Source organism: Epinephelus fuscoguttatus, linkage group LG18, assembly GCF_011397635.1.
Source record: "Epinephelus fuscoguttatus linkage group LG18, E.fuscoguttatus.final_Chr_v1".
Lineage (NCBI taxonomy): Eukaryota > Metazoa > Chordata > Actinopteri > Perciformes > Serranidae > Epinephelus > Epinephelus fuscoguttatus.
Window position 1 is genome coordinate 37,029,370 of NC_064769.1, and position 21,893 is coordinate 37,051,262.

At 40.8% G+C, this 21,893-nt stretch overlaps 1 protein-coding gene and 1 non-coding gene across 3 annotated transcripts in view; both read left to right on the forward strand.

Annotated features, from left to right (window-relative positions):
- The window catches only part of zswim6 (zinc finger, SWIM-type containing 6), a 91,318-nt gene that overhangs the window by 28,871 nt on the left and 40,554 nt on the right, over positions 1-21,893 (forward strand). The window contains exon 1 of one of the 2 annotated variants that reach the window (XM_049560052.1): positions 4,836-5,711. The exons of the other annotated variant lie outside the window; for it this stretch is intronic. Within the exon in view, the coding sequence (XP_049416009.1) occupies positions 5,285-5,711 (427 nt within the window). The 5' untranslated portion in view covers positions 4,836-5,284. Of the gene's footprint in view, positions 1-4,835; positions 5,712-21,893 lie in introns of those variants that run through there. 2 annotated transcript variants of the gene reach the window in all.
- trnav-uac (transfer RNA valine (anticodon UAC)) lies at positions 2,828-2,900 on the forward strand. Its single transcript has one exon. It is a non-coding gene; the product is annotated as a tRNA-Val (tRNA).

The window sequence follows — 21,893 nt, forward strand, 5'->3', positions numbered from 1 at the left end:
TGGCTCTAGATAGGGACATTTGCATCTTCTCTGCGGCTGTGTAGATCTTCTACATGCATGGCACACAGGAGAAGTTTCAGGTCTGCAACCTCACCATTAGATGCCACTAATCTCTACACAGCAAAATGTACTTACAGAATTTGAAGTAAAAGTACTCTTAATGTTGAGGACACATGAAGTAACTAGTTACTAAAGCTGTCAGGTAAATGTAGTGCTGTAAAAACTTTCCCTCTGAGTAGCAGTAGAAATGTGAAGTAGCATAAAATTAAAATACTCGAGTAAAGTACAAGTACCTCAAATTTGCACTCAGGTACAGTACTTGAGTAAATGTACTTAGTTACATTCCACCACTGTGCTAATTTTGCTGTATGTGTAAGTCGACTTTTTTTTTTTTGCCATATCAACTTTTCAAGGTAGAAGTTTATAAACGGCCTATGATAGTATTCTCCATGGCGTCAGTGTTAAATGAGTTACAGTTTACTGCATACATTACTTTGTAAAATAACATGTTTAATCATATTACTGTAGGTTAGTGGATTTTCAAAGGATTTGCATTTTAAACGTCAGTTTTCACTCATTTGTTGTTTTATTTTATTTTTCAACAATCAAAATGTCTTTATTGTTTTAATTTTATTCACTTTAATTTATTTCAAGTAATCAATTTCTTCCTGCCTAATTTTTTTTAACGAATAACAGTTTTCTCATCGATTGAAATGTTTCTTATCAAATGTTTTATCTTTATTTGATCACTTTATTAGTGTATTTTCAAAGAAAAAGGAACATAAATCCAACACATGAATAGCAATGATAAATCAGCCTATTAATAAGAAAAGAAATTAATAGTCCACAACAATTATGATAGGTAATAGTTCATTAATGTTAGCAATGTGAGCTAGTGAACGCTAAATCCCTGTGTGGCACCTATCCATAACAGTGAGGTGAGCTAGTTAGCTAACATTTACGTACTATTGAAACACATCGGCCTTTTAGTTGTATTAATACTCCAAGTAAACAGACAGACTTGTGAGCCAAATGGATCATTTTGTGACTTTTCAAGCAAAAGACTGACATACTGTCCACCTCAGAAACCACTCACGAAAGTGCAGTGGTGAGGCTAATTCACCTAGCTGTGCTAACACTGCTCCTGATATTTAGAGCACACCTTCCAGTCCCCTTTTTTGAAAATGGGAACCTCAACCCCGGTCTGCCTCTCTGCAGGCACCGTACCCGACCTCCATGCGACACTGAAAAGGCGTGTCAGCCAAGACAGCCCAACAGTGTCCAGAGCCTTCAGCATCTCAGGGCGATTGTCATCCACACCCTGCACCTTGCCGCTGGGGAGCTTTTTAACTACCTCAGCAACCTCTGCCAGGGATATGGGCGAGAGTATCCCCCAAGTCTTCAGGCTCCACCTCCTCCACGGTGGACTTGATGGCCGGGTTCAGGAGGTCCTCAAAGTTCTTCTTCCGCCGCTTGACGAAGTCCCCAGTTCGGGTCAGCAGTTCGAGCACAGCCTGAGACAAGCCCTGCTTTCCCTTCCTGAGGCGTCTAATGGTCTGCCAGAAAGTCCTTCTCCATAGCTTCCCCGAACTCCTCCCATATCTGGGTTTTTGCTTTAGCGACCGCCACAGCTGCAGCCTTTTTGGCCAACGGGTACCTGTCTGCTGCTTCAGGAGACCCCTAGGCCAGCCAGACCTGAAAGGCCTCCTTCTTGGCGTCCTTAACAGCTGGTGTCCACTAGCAGGTTCTTAGGTTGCCGCCACATCAGGCACCAACAACCTTCCGACCACAGCTTCTAGCAGCCGCCTCCACAGTGCGGGTTTTGAACATGGACCACTCAGATTCCATGTCCCCAACCTTCCCTGGGATGCAGGAGAAATTCTTCGGGAGGTGGGAGTTGACGACCCCACGGACAGGGGTCTGAGCCAGACGTTTCCAGTTCACACCCAATGCACAATTTAGCAGCTATAGGCAAGCGCAAACGAGAAAAAAACCTGAAAATATTCAGGGAGTTATTTATTTAGTTATTTAGTTTAACTCCGTTTTCTACCTGAAAACTGTTGAAGACCTCTGCTTTAAAGTCATGACTCAGACACCAGTTTCAGAGTTGTATTGTCATAATGCTCAACACAGTAAACAGTGTTAACTTCCTGTCAGAGAGCAAAGAATTGCTGCTTTGTGTCGCACACAACAGTTCAACTACAAAAACAGTGCAAAGTGTTTTCACAGTGAACCCATTGTTTCAATCGTAGCCGACTGTCCAGGGAGTGGTTTACACCTGGGACTCCAGGTGAATGCAATTAACCAGCTGATAAAACACAAATCAGCAGTTGGGCCCCCAAGGGCAACTGGGTAACAACAACATGACCATTATCCCCAGTGAACTCTGTCCAGTTGGCCCGGGGTGAGAACGCTCTTATAGAAGTAATCAGGATGACAGAAACAATTGCAGCCTTTTCTACAGACTGGGCCTCATGCAGGAAACAATATACTAAATGTTTTCTCTTATGTTTGTTTGTAACCACAATTTGTTTGTATTTGTTGTTCCTTTTTTTTGTTGTTGTTGTTGTTGTTTTCTTAGGTCAAGAGAAAATTTTAAATTACTGTAATTTCAGTTACCATGCGTACTTCTGCTGACCAGTGCTGGAATTTAATTTTGTAGGTTTACTCGCAAGCTATACTCAAGTACAAATTTGAGGTACTGTTACTTAACTTGAGTATTTTCATCTCATGCCACTTTCCACTTCTGTTCCACGCTTTGGAGAGAAATATTGTACTCTTTACTACAATTATCTGATCACTTTCGTTACGTGTTATATTACAAGCTGGTTCCATAGTGTAGCGGTTATCACGTCTGCTTTACACGCAGAAGGTCCTGGGTTCGAGCCCCAGTGGAACCAGTATACCTTTTCTGTTTCACACAATACACTGATCATCTGCTCTTAAAATCAATTAATCAACTAGTTACGTTACAAATTAAGATTTTTGTGCTCTGACCATATGAAAGTAAACAAGTGCAGCTTAAACAATTAAAATGATTAGAAAAGTAATTGGTAACTATTTTGATAATATCAACTATTTTGATAATACCAAAGGGCTGCAAAAACAATCACAGTTCTAGCATCTCAAATATGAGGATTTGCTGCTTTTCATTATTTTAATATTTTTTTATTTCTTAAATGTATTTACATTTTTCTGCACTGAAGACTTTTAGTATAAATACATTTTCCTGATTGTACTGACATACTTTTGCTTAAATAGCATTTTAATACAGAACCTTTACTAGCTACAGAGTGCTTTTACAGTGTGGTGTTAGTACTCTTATTAAAGTAAATGATCTGGGGCCAGCTGCACAAAGCACCTTAAGTTAAGATTTTCTTTAAAGTTTGACTTAAGGTTTCCTCAAGATAAAATAGTTCACACAAAACATCCTTTAGTCTTCTCCTGCTCTTTTTTTTTTAATTTTTGTTTTTATTCTTTTTACCTGTTTTTTTAATCCATGTGTCTTTGTCTCTGTGTGCCTTGTGTTGTGTAGAAAGGTACTGGGTGCCTTAATTTCCCTGGGGATAAATAAAGTATCTATCTATCTATCTATCTATCTATCTATCTATCTATCTATCTGCCTGTCTGTCTATCTCTCTTTCTGTCTTTCTGTCTGTACGTACTTTCATCCATCCATCCATCCATCCGTACATATATATATCTTTCATCCATCCATACATATATATTTTTCATCCATCATCCATCTTTAATCCATCCATATATATGTATGTATATATATATATATATATCTATCTATCATCCATCCATCCATCCATCCATATTTCTATCCATATATCTATCATCCATATTTCTATCCATCCACCCATCCATATATCTATTTATCAATTTATCCATCCATCCATCCATCCATCCATCCATATATCTATCCATATATCTATCCATCCATCCATCCATCCATCCATATTTCTATCCATATATCTATCCATCCATATTTCTATCCATCCACCCATCCATATATCTATTTATCCATTTATCTATACATCCATCCATCCATCCATATTTCTATCCATATATCTATCCATCCATATTTCTATCCATCCACCCATCCATATATCTATTTATCCATTTATCTATACATCCATCCATCCATCCATCCATCCATATTTCTATCCATATATCTATCCATCCATATTTCTATCCATCCACCCATCCATATATCTATCCATCCATATTTCTATCCATCCACCCATCCATATATCTATCCATTTATCATCCATCCATCCATCCATCCATCCATCCATCCATATTTCTATCCATATATCTATCCATCCATATTTCTATCCATATATCTATCCATCCATATTTCTATCCATCCATATTTCTATCCATCCACCCATCCATATATCTATTTATCCATTTATCCATCCATCCATATTTCTATCCATATATCTATCCATCCATCCATCCATCCATCCATATTTCTATCCATCCATATTTCTATCCATCGACCCATCCATATATCTATCCATCCATATTTCCATCCAACCACCCATCCATATATCTATCATCCATCCATCCATACATACATCCATCTTATAAATACTTTCTACTTTCATTTACATAGTAACGTAGTTTACTTTAGTAAATGTACTTAAATGCTTCTTTTATTTAATAATAGACGTGTACTTTCTCAGTCTACTACTACTGTATCTCTTATAATGAGCTGTGTTGTCTTTAAACGTCTCCACATTCCAGTGGACCTTTAAACGTCACACGGGGGGCGGTGTTGCGTTCACTTTCCCCTCCCCCAAAACCACGAGGCTCCAGTGTTGACAGGCCTGATCGCCGCCCCATCGTCACCGTTCAGTCCGGCTTTTCTAGCTCACCTCCCCCAGACAAAGCGGCTCGCCTCGCCTCTCTGTCGGTGACATCCGCTGACACCCACCGGTCAAACCCCGCCGCCTGGAAGACGCAGAGACGGTGGTTTTTAGCCCGGTTTTAAAGCGTCCCTGGTCCCAAACCTCACAAAGGATTAACGGCCGTGCGGGAATTCCGCCATCCGGTCCGTTTTTAGCACGGAGCTAACCGGACAGACCCCGCCTCCTCTTAATTTGTCAACAAAGGGGTTTGACAAGCTGAGAGAAGCCCTGCCCCCATGTTTCCATAAAAGGATGATTTGGCCATACACGGCCAACAATCAAGCCGTGGGTAACCTCTTCCCTTCCCCATCCCGTTCATATGGTGCGTTGACTTCCTCCGTCGCCGTTAAAGCGGAGCTATCATGGCGGAGCGCGTACAGCAGCCCCCGGCCAAGCGGCTCTGCTGTAGACCGGGATACAATGCAACATGTAGGCAAGGCCAGCGGGCCGCGGGGGCTCCGTGCGGCGGCTCCGGAGCCACCCAGGGTGAGTCGAGCAAGACCCAGAACCCGGAGACGCTGCTGGACATCGCGGCGAGGAAAGTCGCGGAGAAGTGGCCGTTTCAGCGGGTGGAGGAGCGTTTCGAGCGGATCCCGGAGCCCGTTCAGAGACGGATCGTTTACTGGTCTTTCCCGAGGAGCGAGCGGGAGATCTGCATGTACTCGTCGTTCAACACCGGCGGGGAGGAGATCGGAAGTAGCGGGGAGAGCAGTGACGAGACGCGGCTGCCTTTCCGACGGGGCATCGCTCTGCTGGAGAGCGGCTGCGTGGACAACGTACTGCAAGTCGGTGAGTGATGTGATGGGACCGAGTGCATATATAACCATATCTGACTATTAACCACCAAGAAAACAACAACACGACCTCTATCAGTGATCATATGTGTGAATATTTAGTGAAATATGTAGATAAAGTGAGCGGGTTTGACAACAAAGGGTGAAGCGGTCAGGCGGCAGAGGAGAGCCTACAATGGGGCTTTAAATCTGCTGTGTGCATGAATGGGAATGTGTGACTGGGGCATTTAAATCCTGTTTTGCTCGGGGGCAGTTTGAATGTGAAATGCAGGGCACAAAGCCCCCAAATCCTCTAATTGCGTTCAAAATAAAGCTGTGGCTCCAACAAAAGAGGAAACCCCACATTTTCACCACCAGACTTCACTGAGGAACTTCACAGAATTAGAAGAAATAACCATATCTTCTGTCTGCTGCTGGGTTTTGGAGGTGTTAATAAATTAGGCTAATGTGGCATTCAACAATGTTAATTTGTGACACAAAAGTGAGATTTTCACCAGACTTTCATAGCATCAGAAAGTGTTTCATGTGTCTGTAAACGGAGGCATTAAAGCTCATTTTTCCCAATTTAAAATCTCATATTTGCTGAACGCCTCACAGAAGGCAAGAGTTTGACACAGCATAACCTTTTAAAAATCATTCTTTTTATGATTACATAAAGTATTGAGTAATAAGGGAAGTGCTCAGTGTTGGGTTGGGTGTCAACTGACACACATTACATTTGAATGAGTTGTTCTGTGTGTGGCACAGTTCAGATGCCGCTGAATAACACTCGCACATTGTGTCTCTTTGTCGGCTCACGCATTGTGCACAGAGTGGCTCATAAACGAAAGCAGTCAAACATGCAGCCTCACATTATCGTTGTTACATATTTAGGTTGTGTGCATCTATGGTGTGTTATTACTGGAATGTTTTAGCAGAATTGCCATTACAGAAGTGAATGTGCTCTCTTTCCAAACGGCTAAAATGAGCAGACCAGTTACCGTACGTCGGCCTGTGTAAAACCCGCTGAAAGGAGATTTTCTTTCCAAGTGAAACTGGAACAGACACCTGTGAGCTGAAGTGACAGCTGCTTGTGCGTGACTTCACTCCACCAACAACACAAATCAATGACTTGGTAACATTTGATTTTGTGTCTCTCGGTTGTATTTTTTGTACTTTTATGTGCTTACGCCCTCTTTGAGATTTTAATTACCCAGCAGCACACATATCAAATGCCTAGCATTCCTGTTGTGAGTTTGGCACTTTGTTCCTATTTTCATGTTCATTTGTGTCTTTCAAGCTTCCTGTCGCCTCCAAAAGGCCGGCAAACAAAAGCATCTTTTCACTCCCTTGTTAAGTAGAAGAGATTTGGAAAGGAGGAAGCGTATTGAGCACAGCGATTCTTTTAAATGGGCCATGATTCACACCAGTTCGCAGCCAATTGGTTCGGGTTTGAGTCTTTGTGTGTCGACGACAGAGAGAGCGTTTGGCCGCAGCAGCCGTGGTGTTGAAGTTGAAGGGATAGTTTTCAGTTTGCAGCCTTTATCATTACATGGTCAGCGCTCGAGTCTTTGATTGTGTCTGTCACCTGTGAGTTCACCAGATTCAGGACACCTTCTCAGGGAGCGCCGAGGACTGTAATCCCATTACTCTGCATGGTTAATTTGAATTGTAATGCAATCTGAACACTTGAGTTGCTGCATGACACGTCCCACTCCCCCCCACTTTTAAATGCATGTGGGCTTTGTGAAGGGCCACAGGGAATACACACTCACACAACACACACACCAGCCTCTGTCCTGCCAAAATAAGAGGCCTATATATTCCCACATATTGGGAAATGTTTCTGTAGGGAAGAAACTGAATCTGGGTTGTTATTCCAGAGCGTGAGGGGGGGCTCGTTCGGCATGCTTACAAAAAGGAATAACAGTCGTGCACACACACATACACACACAGGGAGGGTTTCTCTCCTGGCTGATTGCACCCCAGCCTGGAATTTGCTGGAAAAATAAAGCCAAGAAGTGATAAATAAAAGATGTAATCTCCCCACGTGTGGGCTGTACCAGAGGAGGGAGGTTTTCTCACAGCAAACCTCAAGGAAATGAATTGGCACACATTTGCTGTGGACCCCTCGTCCTCCACAACAAACCCTCCCCGCTAATCAGCACAAAGATAAAGGAAGCCATTTTTTCTTTCTTACAAGAGCAAATACCGCAGCATCTCGAGTTTAGACTTGAGGGCTACTTTATTCCCCCGGTTGTTGCCAGTGTCATAGTTGGTGTGATGTTATTGTGCTGCGAGGTGGACTACCAGCACCGAAGAAATAACTGAAGTGTGCTGCCGCTCCTAATGCGCCCTAGGCTGAAGGCAATTTAATACCAAACAATAATAAAAGTGTCTAGAGCTGAAATAAGTTGACTGTTTTGACAAGCAGTTGCAAAAATGCCAATAATTTGATGCTTCCAGCTTCTCATATGACAGAATTTCCTGCTTTTCGTTGTCTTTTATTACAGTGAACCGAATATTTTTGGGTTTTTGACCGTAGGTTGGACAAAAAAAAGGCAATTTTCAGACATCACTGTGCGCAAACCAAACAAGTAATGACGAAGATAACCCTCAGATAAATCGATAATGGAACAATAATTCTGTGCTTTTTTCAGCTTAACATCAGAGCGACTATGATTAATCATTTAATTGTCAATTATTAGAAATAATCGCCAACTAATTTGTTGATCAATCTGCAGTTTTGAGTAATTTTTTAAGAAAAATAAGTCAAAATTCTCTGATTCCAGCTTCTTAAATGTGAATATTTTCTGGTTTCTTCTCCTCTAACATAGTAAACTGAATATTTTTGTTTCTTGACTGTAGATTGGACAAAATAAAGCAATTTTAAAACAAACAAAACAATTAATGGCGAATATGATCCTCAGATTAATTGACAAGTAAATAACTCTGTGCTTGTTTCAGCTTGTTAACATTAGAGCTGCAATGATTAATTGATCAGTTGTCAAGTTTTGAATTAATCCACAACAAATTTGATAATAAATTAAGCATTTTTTAGTATTTTTTTTAAGAAAAAGAAGTCAAAATTCTCTGATTCCAGCTTCTTAAATGTGAATATTTTCTGGTTTTATACTCCTATGTTAGTAAGCTGAATATTTTTGTGTTGTGGACAAAACAAGACTTTTAAGGGCGTCATCTTGGGTTTTGGGAAACACCGATAAACCCTTTCCTTATTTTCCGCCATTTTATAGACCAAACAACTAATTGATGAATCGAGACAACCATCGACAGTGAAAATACTCGTTAGTTTTAGCTCTAGTTAAAGTACATCAAGCCAAACCTTAAGGACAAGGAAAAGATGCAGATACAGGCTTTGCAGTTTGAACTTTAGCTGCACTGCCAGTGCAATTATTTCTTCATAACTGGTCATTAACTGACGTTTACTGATAATATATAAAATTAAAATTTGCTGTTCATAAAATGTGTACGCCATCAATTTTAAAAGAGCATGCACTAAACAACAAGAGTTCATTCTATGTTAAAAGAAAGTATTTCACAGGGTTGAAGCCAGACTAGAGCTTCACTAAACAAAGCACAGACAGCCAGCCTCTTACTGAGACCAATTCAACATCCTCCATTATCTCTTTTTAAACTCACAGAGGAAGACAAGCTCCTCTGGTGTGAAGTCATTTTGCAGTTGAGTTTCATGCAGAGAAGCAGCTGAGAACATGAAAGCCTTTTGTCTAATTCAGTTTGCACCCAAGGTCAGAAAGCAGAATGCATCCTGTGTGCAGAAACAACAGTTTTCTACAAAGATTTCTGGATTTATTACAGCAAACAAACTCCAAAAACAATGAGGTAAAAGGGAAAAGACTGTGTCTGAAGTACAAGGAAACATCCAGCTGTAACATAGCTTTGGTCACCACAAATATAACATGACTTTCCTCTGAATAAACCAACTATTTTTAAGTAAAGTTTCTTTTGAAACCACTGAATATAGGGCCCCAAGTTTTGGACAGGATGTCATTTATCACTTATAAGGACATGTGTTTGTAATTCAGAACAGGTTTCAGTTGTGACAAGGAAGGAGCAGTTTTTGTACAGATAGAAACATCATCGTGCTAAGATAGGTCAGCAAGACAAAGACACAGCCATTGTAAGCTACCATTTTGGCTTGAGCATGCAGCTAAATGAAACGTTAAGGGATGGAACATCTACATGCAAAATAAAATAGAGAAAGTTGACAGAACATGTAAAAGGGGTTAAAAAGAGAAGCTACGTAGCAACAGCTTGACCATTATTATGCACTTACTATACATGTATGTCTGTTTGAGATCAGGGTATGCATACTGATTTGACCAGGAGCTAACCATAATAAAGGAAGTGAGCAAATGTTTCAAAGCGGCTACGTCCACACTAATGCATTTTCATTTTAAAAGGCATAACCATTGCTATGTTTACACCTAGCGTCCACAGCACTACAGCGTTTTAAAACCCCTAAAACTGACACCTTTCAAATGCTGCTGACCTCGTTTTACATCTTCATTTGGGTGGGTGGTATTGGAGACTTTTTAAAACGATGATGTTGCTTCCTGAGTTGGTCTTATCAGTCACGACGTGTCCAGCTAAAACATTACAGCTACGTCTACATACCGTTTGTGATTTCATCCTTCTTGTGTGGGTAACGTTATCCCTTTGCTATTGCCATGGCTTCCTCCAGCGATGCTTAATGCTCATGTAACCACTCTGATATGTTGCTGTATTTGCTTTGCAATGGCTCCCTATCTGTTTACTGCCACCATGACTGCCTTATGCTCATGTGTTACTTTCAGTAGCAGTTCCACCTCAGTGTTGGCGCAAAGAAATCTTTGATCTCTCTCTGTAGAATTTTCTGTAACCAAGCATGTCTGCACGAATCTGTTTATGCAGGTATGTGCATGCCCAGTGTACGTAAATGGCCATGCGATAAGCGTTTCCAGGTGTCTTAGTATGGACGGAGATTACTTCTGAAATTCTGCTAAAATGCAAGATTGTTTTAGTTTTAAAAAAAATGTTTAAAATGAAATCGTATCAGAGGCTTTATACGAATATGTTGTCAATGAAAATGCTAACACGCTAATGTTGAGCACATGTAATGTTTACCATGTGAACCAATCTTAGTTTAGCTTTTTAGCATGTCAGCTGTTGCTAATTGCTAATGTGATAGACAATATTCATTATTGATAACGAGTGTTTTTGAACAAAAATGACCTCACACAATACATTGAAACCTAAAATGACTGTAAGCAGGCTAAAAGAACTACTCAATAGATTTTTAGTAGAAACTTTGAATCAGAAATTTTATTTAATTGTGAATACGTTAAGAAAAAAATGTAAATATTTGTTGGAAAAGTCAGTTAACAAAATTTGGGACACATGGCTATAAAAATGGAGGGTACAGAGAGGTAGGGAGCAGAGAAAAGAAAAACTAATTTGCTAATCTATTAACAGTCTATTAAAAGTGAGTCTTATTTTTGACATTTCTTTTCACTACACCACTAATTTTGTTTTTAATGCTAACTATTTGCTACAACATTTGATTGTCATACATGCATAAGGAGGTGGAAAAGACAGTGATAACATTCAGAGGCTTACAAGCAGCATCTATATTTCTAAAATCTGCGGAGTTCTGCGGGAGCAGATTTCGTATGGGTCCACTAATTGGCACTAAACACAAAGTACAGCTGCCGATAATGGGTATGCCATTATTTGTGCAGGTCTTTGGTCCCAAACCAAAGTATCAGGTCTCATGGTGGTACAGAGGAAATATCAAAGTATCAGCAAAGACATTAGGATTCATCCACTTGGGAACATGAATGTTTGTACAAAACTGAAAGGCAATGCATGAAACAGCTGTGGAGATATTTTCATCTGGACCAAACTAGAGGCAGAAAAAACAGCATTTCATAACAAGACTTCCTGAATGTTCTCAATAACACAAAATTCCAGTATTGCAGCCAGTTCAAGAGGCAGAACTTCTTATTCATGAACTCCGGAAATCCAATAATTTACCCGGATTGTGAAACTAAAAAGGTCAAATACAATTTAAGAAGTAGTTTTATCTGAGGACACTGAAACATCACCATAAACCTGACGCTGTGCTCATACACACCAGTGCTAGTATATGTTTGAGCTGAAGTATAGGCTTCAGTCACATGGTAAAGTATAGACTGCAGTGTTTACATGATGCACTGAGCACAATTATCTGCACCCACTTCGTCAACAACAACTTCAAAATAGAAGAAAAAAAATCAAAGATGTAAATTAATGTACACACAACACATACCTGAGTAAGGATGGTTTCTATATATGGTGTGAAAACATGTGCTGTAATGTGTTTGTCACCTGTGTTACCTGGTTATTAGGTCACACTTAAGCTGCTTGAACTCTACAGGAGGTCAAGTTCATAGCTTCACATACTTAAGAGGTCCTCATCTCCTTGTCTGATCTCATGTTAATGTGCTTCCATCTGCAGTACCAGGTCAAAGGTCATTAAAACATCAATGCAGTGGTTGTTATTGATGGGAAAATGGGAACCACTCCCTCCTTTTTTCCTCCTCTTTCACACCCACTCAGCCAGGAATTAAAATAACTGGGCTGAAACTCATTTGTAGATTATTCCCTTGATTAATTTATTAATTTTTTAGGTCAGGAATTAGTGAAAAATGTACTTTAGTGTTGCAAAAGCCCAAGTTGACATATTCACTTTGCTTGTTTTTTGCCAACCAACAGTGAAAGATGAAGAAACCTATCAAATGTTCACAGTCGAGAAGCCACAACTTGTAAATTATTTGGTGTGTAAGCTTTAACGACAGACCTACAGCTTAATACGCCAACATATAAGTGCTGATTGCTTGCTTTTCAGTGTTCAGGTTTGGTTAATATACCGTTATTTATTTATCTAAAACAGAGGATTTCAAACTCTGTGGAAGAGACGCCAGGCAAAAGAGACTGTGTTAGGTGCCACAGCTTGCGTCAAAAACTAATCACTGTCTTAACTGTGACATATCTCTGATGTCCACTGCAGATAAACATCCATAAATCTGCCTTGAAATCAGGTTGGTCTTCAAATAGGTTGAAGACTTTTGGAAGGAGTCTTGGCCCACAGCAAACTCACCGACTCGTGTGGCAGCATTATAGTTCCTGTTTACAGCCCCAAAATGACCCAAATTATGGGAACTGTAGTTCCAAAACTAAGAGCATCTATTTTCTGTCTGAGACAGATTTGTGTGTGCGATTGTTTAGCCCAACCTTACCAATTAAAACTCAGCCGCTCCTGAAATGGTCATAACTGAGTGAACATCAGCATCACTGTCATTCTGTACACTGAAGTGCTGAATTTGAGACTCAGTCCTCAAGTCTGTCACTGGCCTGTTGCTTCATAGACAGAGGGCTGACAGGGAGCGATAGGCTGTTGTCACTGTGGATTCTTGGTGTTGTGTATCTGTAGTGTTCAGACAGGCACTCTGGTCTGTTCCTGTGCTCAGACGTTGGGTTTGGTTCTGCTGGCAGCGCGGCAAACTGTCACCACACAGCGAAATCTCACTGGGTCTCTCTGGTGCACTTGTGTCATCACTGGAATGGCCAAAACGTCACCGGCTCTGCCCTGAAAAGGGTGTTGTGACTAAGAGATCATCTGGGGAGGTGCAGTGTCCCAAGACAAGTGTAGAAGTACTTGGATCCTAATAGAAATACCACAAACTAAAAGTGCTCCATTACAAGTAAAAGTCCTCTGTTCAAAATCATACTATTATTTGCAAAAGGTACTTTAAAGTATGAAAAGTAAAAGTTCTTGTTCTGCAGTAAAATGTCTTCTGTGACAGATTTATTATGACATTATTAGATTGTTAGTGCAGATGCATCAATGTTAGAGCAGCATGTTACTGTTGTAGCTGCTCCAGGTGGAGCTAGTTTGAACCACAGTTAGCTAGTTTAGTCCAGAGATTCAAGGGGGGTCGAGGCCCTCCAGAGCTCACCAGGTAAATCAGAGGGGTCGTCAGATGATTAATGGGAGATGATAGAAGAAAACACAAGGGCTGCCCCTTGAAAGTCGAGATTGAAATTGTCAGTCGGAAACTCCTCAGTTGACTGAGATTGCTCTAAGTCGAGAAGTTGTTTTTTGCTTTGCCAGTCAGTGTGCTGCGTGTACAGTGTGTTCTTCTGGGGATGTTTTGGTCAACTTTCACGCCCCTCTTTGGGACAGACAGCTGAGGACACAATGCAGCAAAATCTTTCCACAGTAAGTCTCAGAGATAACGTTATCTTCTCTCCTCTGCTTAGAAGTGGTGAATTTACAGCTCTCAGTTACTTAATACGACCGTCTCTGGCTTTTGTTTCATGTCTAGTGGCGACAAAAAATGTTGTTGCCCGTTTCCGATCTACCGTTAACGCCGTTAGCTTGTTTACTGTCTTACATGAATGCTGCTATCACACTGAAAGGTCCTGCCAAGCCCTGTTCAAACTTAAAAACTTCACATGAAAAAACAACCTAGAATCGTGCAACATTCATATTCAGCGGCCGAATCTAACAGTCTGACATAACTCTGAATCAGGTACAGCCCTAAAAAACACAAATATGTTTTCAATTTTTGGATTTTTCTGTCAAACATTACATCATTTAACCTCTTCTGGGCTCGATCTGTATTGAAATGAAACACTGTGAGAAGTTTAAAGGGGAAATATCTCTTTAGTGCAACTGCTAACATCTCATTGACATCAAAGCTCTTTAGCTGCAAACTCTCAACTGTGTTCACCAGCTAGTTGATAACTTCCACTAAAATTTTCATGTGTGTGCAGGTTTTTTTACCCTGTGAAAACCCGTCTACCCAGGTGTTGTATTTCCATCACTGCTGATCGACGCCGATCGGAGCTGGAGCTGATAAATACCTGTGAATACTGCAGTCATTTATCCTGGGAGTGAATACTGATTGTAACCTTCACAATTAATGCAAAGGCTAGATGTTAGTGGGTGTTGGTGGGGTTTTTGTCCAGTGGGAGAGTGGGTAAAGTCCAACTACGGTGTGTCTAATCATGTCTGAGAGGAGACCCCCCCTTTCACCTTGTTTATATTATAGAAATATTGATTATCGCCCCTTCAGCTAACCCTCTGATGGTGTGATACAGGACATATTTATATGCTTGACTGCTTAACTCAGCACACTCTGTTGAATTAAAGTTTAGCATATCAAAGCACAATTTGTGTTATCTCAAACACACACACACACACACGCTGCTGCATACATGAAGCCTCAGGCCTTTTGTGTACACACTGATTACCGCCGGCTCGCTCTCTCATCTGCAATTTTATGAAGAATCAATGGATCGGCGCACACCTATTGAATGATGCAAAGCTTAGTAAGTATGCTGAGGGAGAGAGCGCACGCACACACACACACAGATCACGCTCAGCCTTGCAGGTTGTTGATCAGCATTAATGGTGTATGCATAGCACCTCAATATGCGTCTGCTCTGCAAGATCAATTTTTATTGGAGCTACATCGGGCGCATGCTTTGAAACCAATGCTCGGCTGCGTTTCACAGAGACCAGTCATCGGCCAAACCTGCCATCTTTGAAAAATGGTTTTACACTACAGTGACCATGGTTGTATCAAACTGAGGACAGAGGCGGTGGGTGTTAATGTCCCACATCTGAGTCAGTCTTAGTTTTTCTGTTGTTGCTGGTTGAAGTCTTGGAGTTCTGCCCAGGTATTTTCCAGGTCAGTGTCAAACACCACGAGGAATGCTTTTCTGCTTCCACACGGAGAGAAGAAGCTTAATAACTGGTGTGTACTGTTTGAAACATTTTAGTTTTCAATGGAGAGTTAGACTTTTTTAAATCACGAGGCAGACCTTATTCTATATTTTCCTTTTCCTTTTCAACAAATGCTGCAATAAGACTAAAACCATCAATTCTGTTGTCCATCTCTCAAACTTTTCTGACTTCTGAAGACATAAGTCCTTAAAAGCAACTCACAAATATTATTTTTAATTTAAAAAGAAAAGGCTAAATCATTTCTAGGGCTTTGCCTGACAAATTACATCTGTCAAATTGGATTTGGCTGTTAAGTACAAATTTTTCTCCCCATATAGAGTTTGAGAGTTTGAATAGGGTTCGGTGAGACGTTCAGGGTGACAGTGATGTTCACGTAATATAGTAAACAAGCCAAGTTAGCCCTCCGAGCTAATGCATGCTAACTATGCTAACAACGGATCGGAAATGTGCAGTTACAGTTTTTGTCGACACTAGACATCAAACAAAAGCCAAAGACTGTCGTACTAACTTGCGGTGAGCTGCAAATTTACCGCTTCTAGAAGATAAGGATATTTCGGAGCCTGACTGGACCAAGCTTCTCCTCCAGCAGCTGCCTCCGACTCTATCAAATTCTGGGTCTGCAGCTGCCTGTACCAGAGAGGAGCGCTCGCTCTGCAGCTAAATCTGGGGGCCAAAATTTCCCCTCAACTGCGCACCGACTGACAACAAAGGGACTACTGAACACGAAGAATTGACTGATGATTTGAATTTTCGACTCTCGAGGGCAGCCCTAATTATTTCATTAATTTATTTCCTTAAACAGCTGGACAGCAAAAGTTTTAGCAAATGTTACTTAAAAGGGAGGAAACAGTGCATTTGTTGGGGACTATTTTCAGTGGCGGATGAATCCACATTTGGTGCTCTAGTGAGTATTTGTGGCAGCAGGACGGTGTATGTGGGATTGAGTCAAACTACAGTGTGTGTGTTCATGGTGATGAACAGTGCGGCTCGTTGTTGTGTTGCGATGAAACGGCCAGTGTGTTCAGTTTCGGTCTTTTCATGTGATTTATTAACAACAGGGAAAATATTGAATATCGCCAACCTTATCCTTTTAAGGCCTAGGTTGGCAAGTAGTTAAACTCATAATCTCTCGCCACAGCTGCTCCAGACTGGTTTAGCACCCTTTCCACATCCATCTACGTCTCCCTGATCTGTATTCCTCTGCCACGTCCCTTCATCATTAACCTTCAACTCGAGGGAGAGGAGAGGCGGCGGAGCAGGGAGGCTGGTGGAGGAGGGGAAGAGCTAGTTTACCTCCGTCTGCACTCAGTCGGCTCGATGGATCTCGTCTTGGTCTTGTCTTACCTCTGAGATGCAACTGATAATTTCGTGTTTGATTGATCTGCCAATTTGTTCCATAAAGTGTCAGAAAATTGTGAAAAATGAAAAATCTAAACCCCTAAAATACTCTGGTTTAGTTCAGCAGAAAATTAATTGGCAGCTATTTTGATAATCAAGCAGTGGTTTATGTCACTTTTCAAACAAAAATGTCAATAATTTACCGGCTCACGTGCCTCAAATGTGAAGATTTCTACGTTTTCTTTGACATATTTGATGATAAACTGAAAATTTATTTAGATGTTGGAGTGCTGGTCCAAATAAACAATTTGAATACATCTTCTTGAGCTGAAGGAAATAAATTTTTCACTGCTTTTCTGCTTTTATTGACAAAACCATTGATCAGTAATGAAAATGATCATTGGTTGCAGCCCTACCCCAGTTTACTTTCACATAAAATAAAGAAAAGCCCACAGTTAAGATTCTGGAGCTGAGGAATGTTTGGCATTTTTGCCTTAAAACATTCTTAATAATGCTGATTATTTGTCCGTGGATGGACTAATTGATTAATTACCCCATCGTTTCAGCTGTAGAGAAAGAGTGAAAGCAGTTGTTTCTTGTCTTCAGTTGCGTCTGGGGAGTTTCATTCCACCCCAGAGTGTCTCAGCAAGTCAAAGCCTGCCGCTATCCTCGCCTCATGGGACCACTGGGCCTCATGGGGTGGTCTCCGCAGATAAGCGCCCTTCGGACCTCCGCAGCTCTGCAAACAGAGCGCTGTAGTTAATAACAGGTGAAGTGCTTTGAGCATTTCAAACATATTCGCAGTACTCACGAGCCAAACTGCCTGTTGTTGATCTGTTTGAGTCTCATGAAGAAGAGGCCGTGGTCACGGAGAGAGGAAATGAAAATAGTGGTTTGTGATGAGGGCCTCTGTGTTGAATGAGAAGACTTTGTCTCTGTGGAGCAGGCGACCCGAGTGTGAATCAGAAGCTGCTTATGAGCAATGCTTACTTTTTAATGGGAACTTAAAGGTGTCATCCATCAGAGGCTGTTACCTCGTAGCTCACAGCCAGAGCATGCTTAATGAAGACTGATGGTCCTCTCTCTCCTCTCCTCAGACAACAGAAACATCCAACTGAATTTTTTTCCTCAAGGAAATCTACATAGATATACTGGGTTTTTTTTGTTTTTTTTTACACTTAAATTATCAGGGGTTTTTTTTAGACATCCAGCAGTTACAGATGCAACTTGATTATTTATTAGGAGTCTTTGTGTTCGTGTCAACTTGAATCCAATATCCGCTCTCTTTTAGCTCTGTTTTTGGTCTCCACCACCTCCTGAAGCAAATATCCGTCTCTTGTGAGATATAATGGAGCCAAATTTTGTACTTTAGTGTAATGTTGTTGCCGTAAAGTCGCGTTTTCTGTCTTTTAAATGTGTGTGTGTGTGTTGGATCACTCTAACTTAAGAGAAACTCTACACAGTGACATCGAAACCCCAAAGCCAACAGCATTTTGGCGGTGTACATTCAGAGCGATGCAGACACACCACCACACAAGTGTAAATGCTCAAAATAGTGTTGACCACTTGTGTAGAGCCAACGTACACTGTAAACCCCAGTGTGCTCACTCAGCTTTAACATTTTTTGCCAACAGCTTGCATGAAAAACTTTTAGTTTAGTACAGTAACTTAAAAGGTTTGAGTACGCTAGACACAAAATAAATGTGTCACATGACCCTTGTCTGACAGGAATTTTGTCAGTTTATCATAACTTTTTTGTTGTGTGAGCATTTCATTGTCAAATTAACAAAAAACACTGGATACACATTTTACATTTTTAATTTTTTGAACTATGAAAATATATTGTGGCAAGTTGAGGTTTCTCGATTGCAAGAGGCAAGAAGGCAAATAGATGAATTCTGAATCAGGAAGTGATCTTAATTTTACCACAGCACCACTTTATTTACACAGGTTGGAGGTTACTAACTGTGTATACGACTTAACTTACGGTGCAAAATGTCTTTTACCACAACATTTACTTTAACTTATTAGAACCATAGTGAAACACATAAGCATTATTCACTGTGTAAAGGGTAACGTGAGGGCTTTACTAGACATTTGAACACAGTTTTCTTCGGCTTATAGCCTTAAACAGTTGTCTCACGGCATGCTGGGAAACTCCACCCACTAATTAGGTGAACTCAGCTTTAACAGTTTTAGTCAAATTAATGCAAAACTCAAAAATTGTTGATTTAACATAAAAAAAATTACATCAAGCTCACAAGGGATGAGTTTTCGTTTTAAGTGAACATAAAGTTTTTATGTTATTTTGACAATCTGGGGCATTTGTGTAGACTTAACGTTAAAATTTTTGTGTCATGGATGGATTGGAGTTTACGGTGTGTGTACATCGGTGTGAACTGTGTCTGCTGTTGGCTTCTGAGTAGGTGTTGCACAGTGGCCTTTTAGTGCTTTTACTCCGGTGAGAGTGAACCAGAACAGTAAAGTTGTGGGTCGGACAGTTAAACAATGAGCTAAAATTCTCTATAAAGCTCCGTAAAGCCGAGAGGAGTTGCAGATTTGAGCTAACTAGCTTCCACTTTTCGAATTAAATCCAAATGCAGTAGCACGATGGATTCTCCCAAAGGGTTACGGTTGTTAAGAGACAGATGTCTGAATTCACTAAGGGTACATAAGCAGCAATATGTGGGCTTGTTGAAAAGGTGAAAACTGCCAAAGACCCTCTGTGTCAGTCAACCATTCGCCATGGGAAACACCCCCCCAGGAGGCCTGATGTTTAACCTCGATTGTTTCCACAAATCTACAGTTTCACCCTCCTTTGAAACTTGAATGGTTGAACACAATGGATGCAGTTTTATTCTAGTTTATGTGTTTGAAATATTTGAAAGGCCTCCCTCCTGCATGTGAACCTGCTCTGCCAGATAACGCTCCTGCCATCTGCTCCCAGTATCTATACGCCTGTGTTTCTTGGGCCCAGGGAGGGAAATCATCACAGTGTTTGCTCAGCCAAATTTACCAAGTGCCCAGACTGTGTGTCACATAATGTAAACCCATTGACTGTGAACCGACACTGTTGTCACGGGACCTATAACCATCCACTTCCTGCCTTCTGCCTCTGCTCTTCACCTGGGGATCTCCTGCCTGGTTTCAGTTTATTATTTTGTCTCTTTGCATGCTCCACCTTTCACACCAACGTCTGTATCTGTAATAACAAGCAGATGATCTCGTTCTCCTGGTACAGCTGTAGCTGCAGGCCTTCCCCCGGCCTTCAACATGGCTCCTTGACTCATAGCACATTGCTGCCTCGAAGCTTTAACAGGTACAACGTGTTGAAATTTAGACGAGTAGAACCAGGTTTAAAGGTGCATCCTGAAACTATCTGATTGTATATCCATTGTCTAAACACTTCCAGGCAAACTGTTGCACAACTTTGTGACCTCAAATGGAAAAAATCATCAATGTCCTCATGACTTTATGATTTCATCAGTGATCGTCGTTATAACTGAAACAGTTGGTTGATTAATTGTTTGACATTTCCATCACTTTTCTTCATCTCATCTGATAATAAACTGAGTATCTCTGGGTTTTTGATGGTTGGTCGGACAAAACGAGCACTTTTATAGACCGTCTAACTTGTAAAATCCAAAAGTTAATTCATTTAAATGGCAGATTGCAAAACAAAAAATAAACTTCAGCTTCTGCCTGCTGTTAGCACAGCAAATAGAGAATCTGAAGCTCGGTAATGTTGTGTTTCTGACAGAAATGCATCTTGGGACTCGTAGTTAACTTCTCCTCTGATGTTTACTGTGTTAAATATTTACGTAGCTGTAGAAGAGCTTCAGCTGTGTGTCACATAACACTGTCTTTGGGAAAAATTAATGGAACTTAAACTTTTAATAATAATTTCACCCACTTTGCAACTCTATCTCCTTGCTCATCTTTCAGACTTTATCCTCCCAGTCAATAACACAAATATTTAAAACCTGACTACAAATATTTGAAGCCTGACTACAGGTGACATCTTCAGGGTGATTTTCTCAGACGTCCGTTCCTCCAGAGGCTACAGACGACTGTTCTCACAGGCGTGAGTGTCCCTGTCATGGAGAAAACAATCAGCATATGATTTGATAATGAAGATAATCATTAGTTGCAGCCGTAATAATCACATATGATTAGTCTATAAAAAAACCCAACCTGTCACTCTACAAAACTCACATGCACGCTCACACACACAAGCTCCCACAAGCCCTGCGGACGCCTCTGGTATGTTTCCGGGGTATGCCTGGCATGCGCCTACAAGTTGAGTCATTGTTTTCGTCTGTTAAAGATGAGTAATGTCGGTACGTGTGATGGAAACAAGATGCACTTGAAAAGCGTATCGACTTTGGGCTTTAATGCAGTTCACAGCAGGGAGGGGCGGCGGTGGTTAAAGCAGGGTGATCAGATGAACGAGTGCATGCTCGGTTAAAAGGAGGGTGTATGAAACGCAGAGGATGGAGACGTGCTTTCAGACTCCTTCTTTGACTTGTGTTTAAGTATACAAGCAAAATGTGGTAGAAGTGCTAATTCTGCAGAATGAAGGACTTTGACTAATGTTTTATTCCTTAGGATATTATTAGATTATTCATACTGATACTTGAATGTTAGAGCAGCATGTTACTGCTGTTGCTGCTCCAGATGGAGCTGGTTTAAAGTACTTTAAATGCAGTTAGCTGGCTTAGTCCGATGGTTCCCAACCTCAGGGTCAGGCCCATCCAAAGTGTCACCAGATAAATCTGTAAGATCGTGAGATTATTACTTGGAAAGTGAAGAAGAGACTACGTTTTGATACCGAAGTTTAATTTCCAGGACTTCTTCTCATTTATCTTTGCTTGTTTTTGGAGTAATTTCACCTCTTTAGACCACAAAACGTTATTTAAATCAAACTTTAAATGAAGTTTAGAGGGGAAACTGCTGTGACAAGATGCCCCAACTGGACATTGCTGTTTTAAAAATAAGGGCTCACGAGCTAAAACACAGTTTGAAACCACTAGTTTAATGTTAACT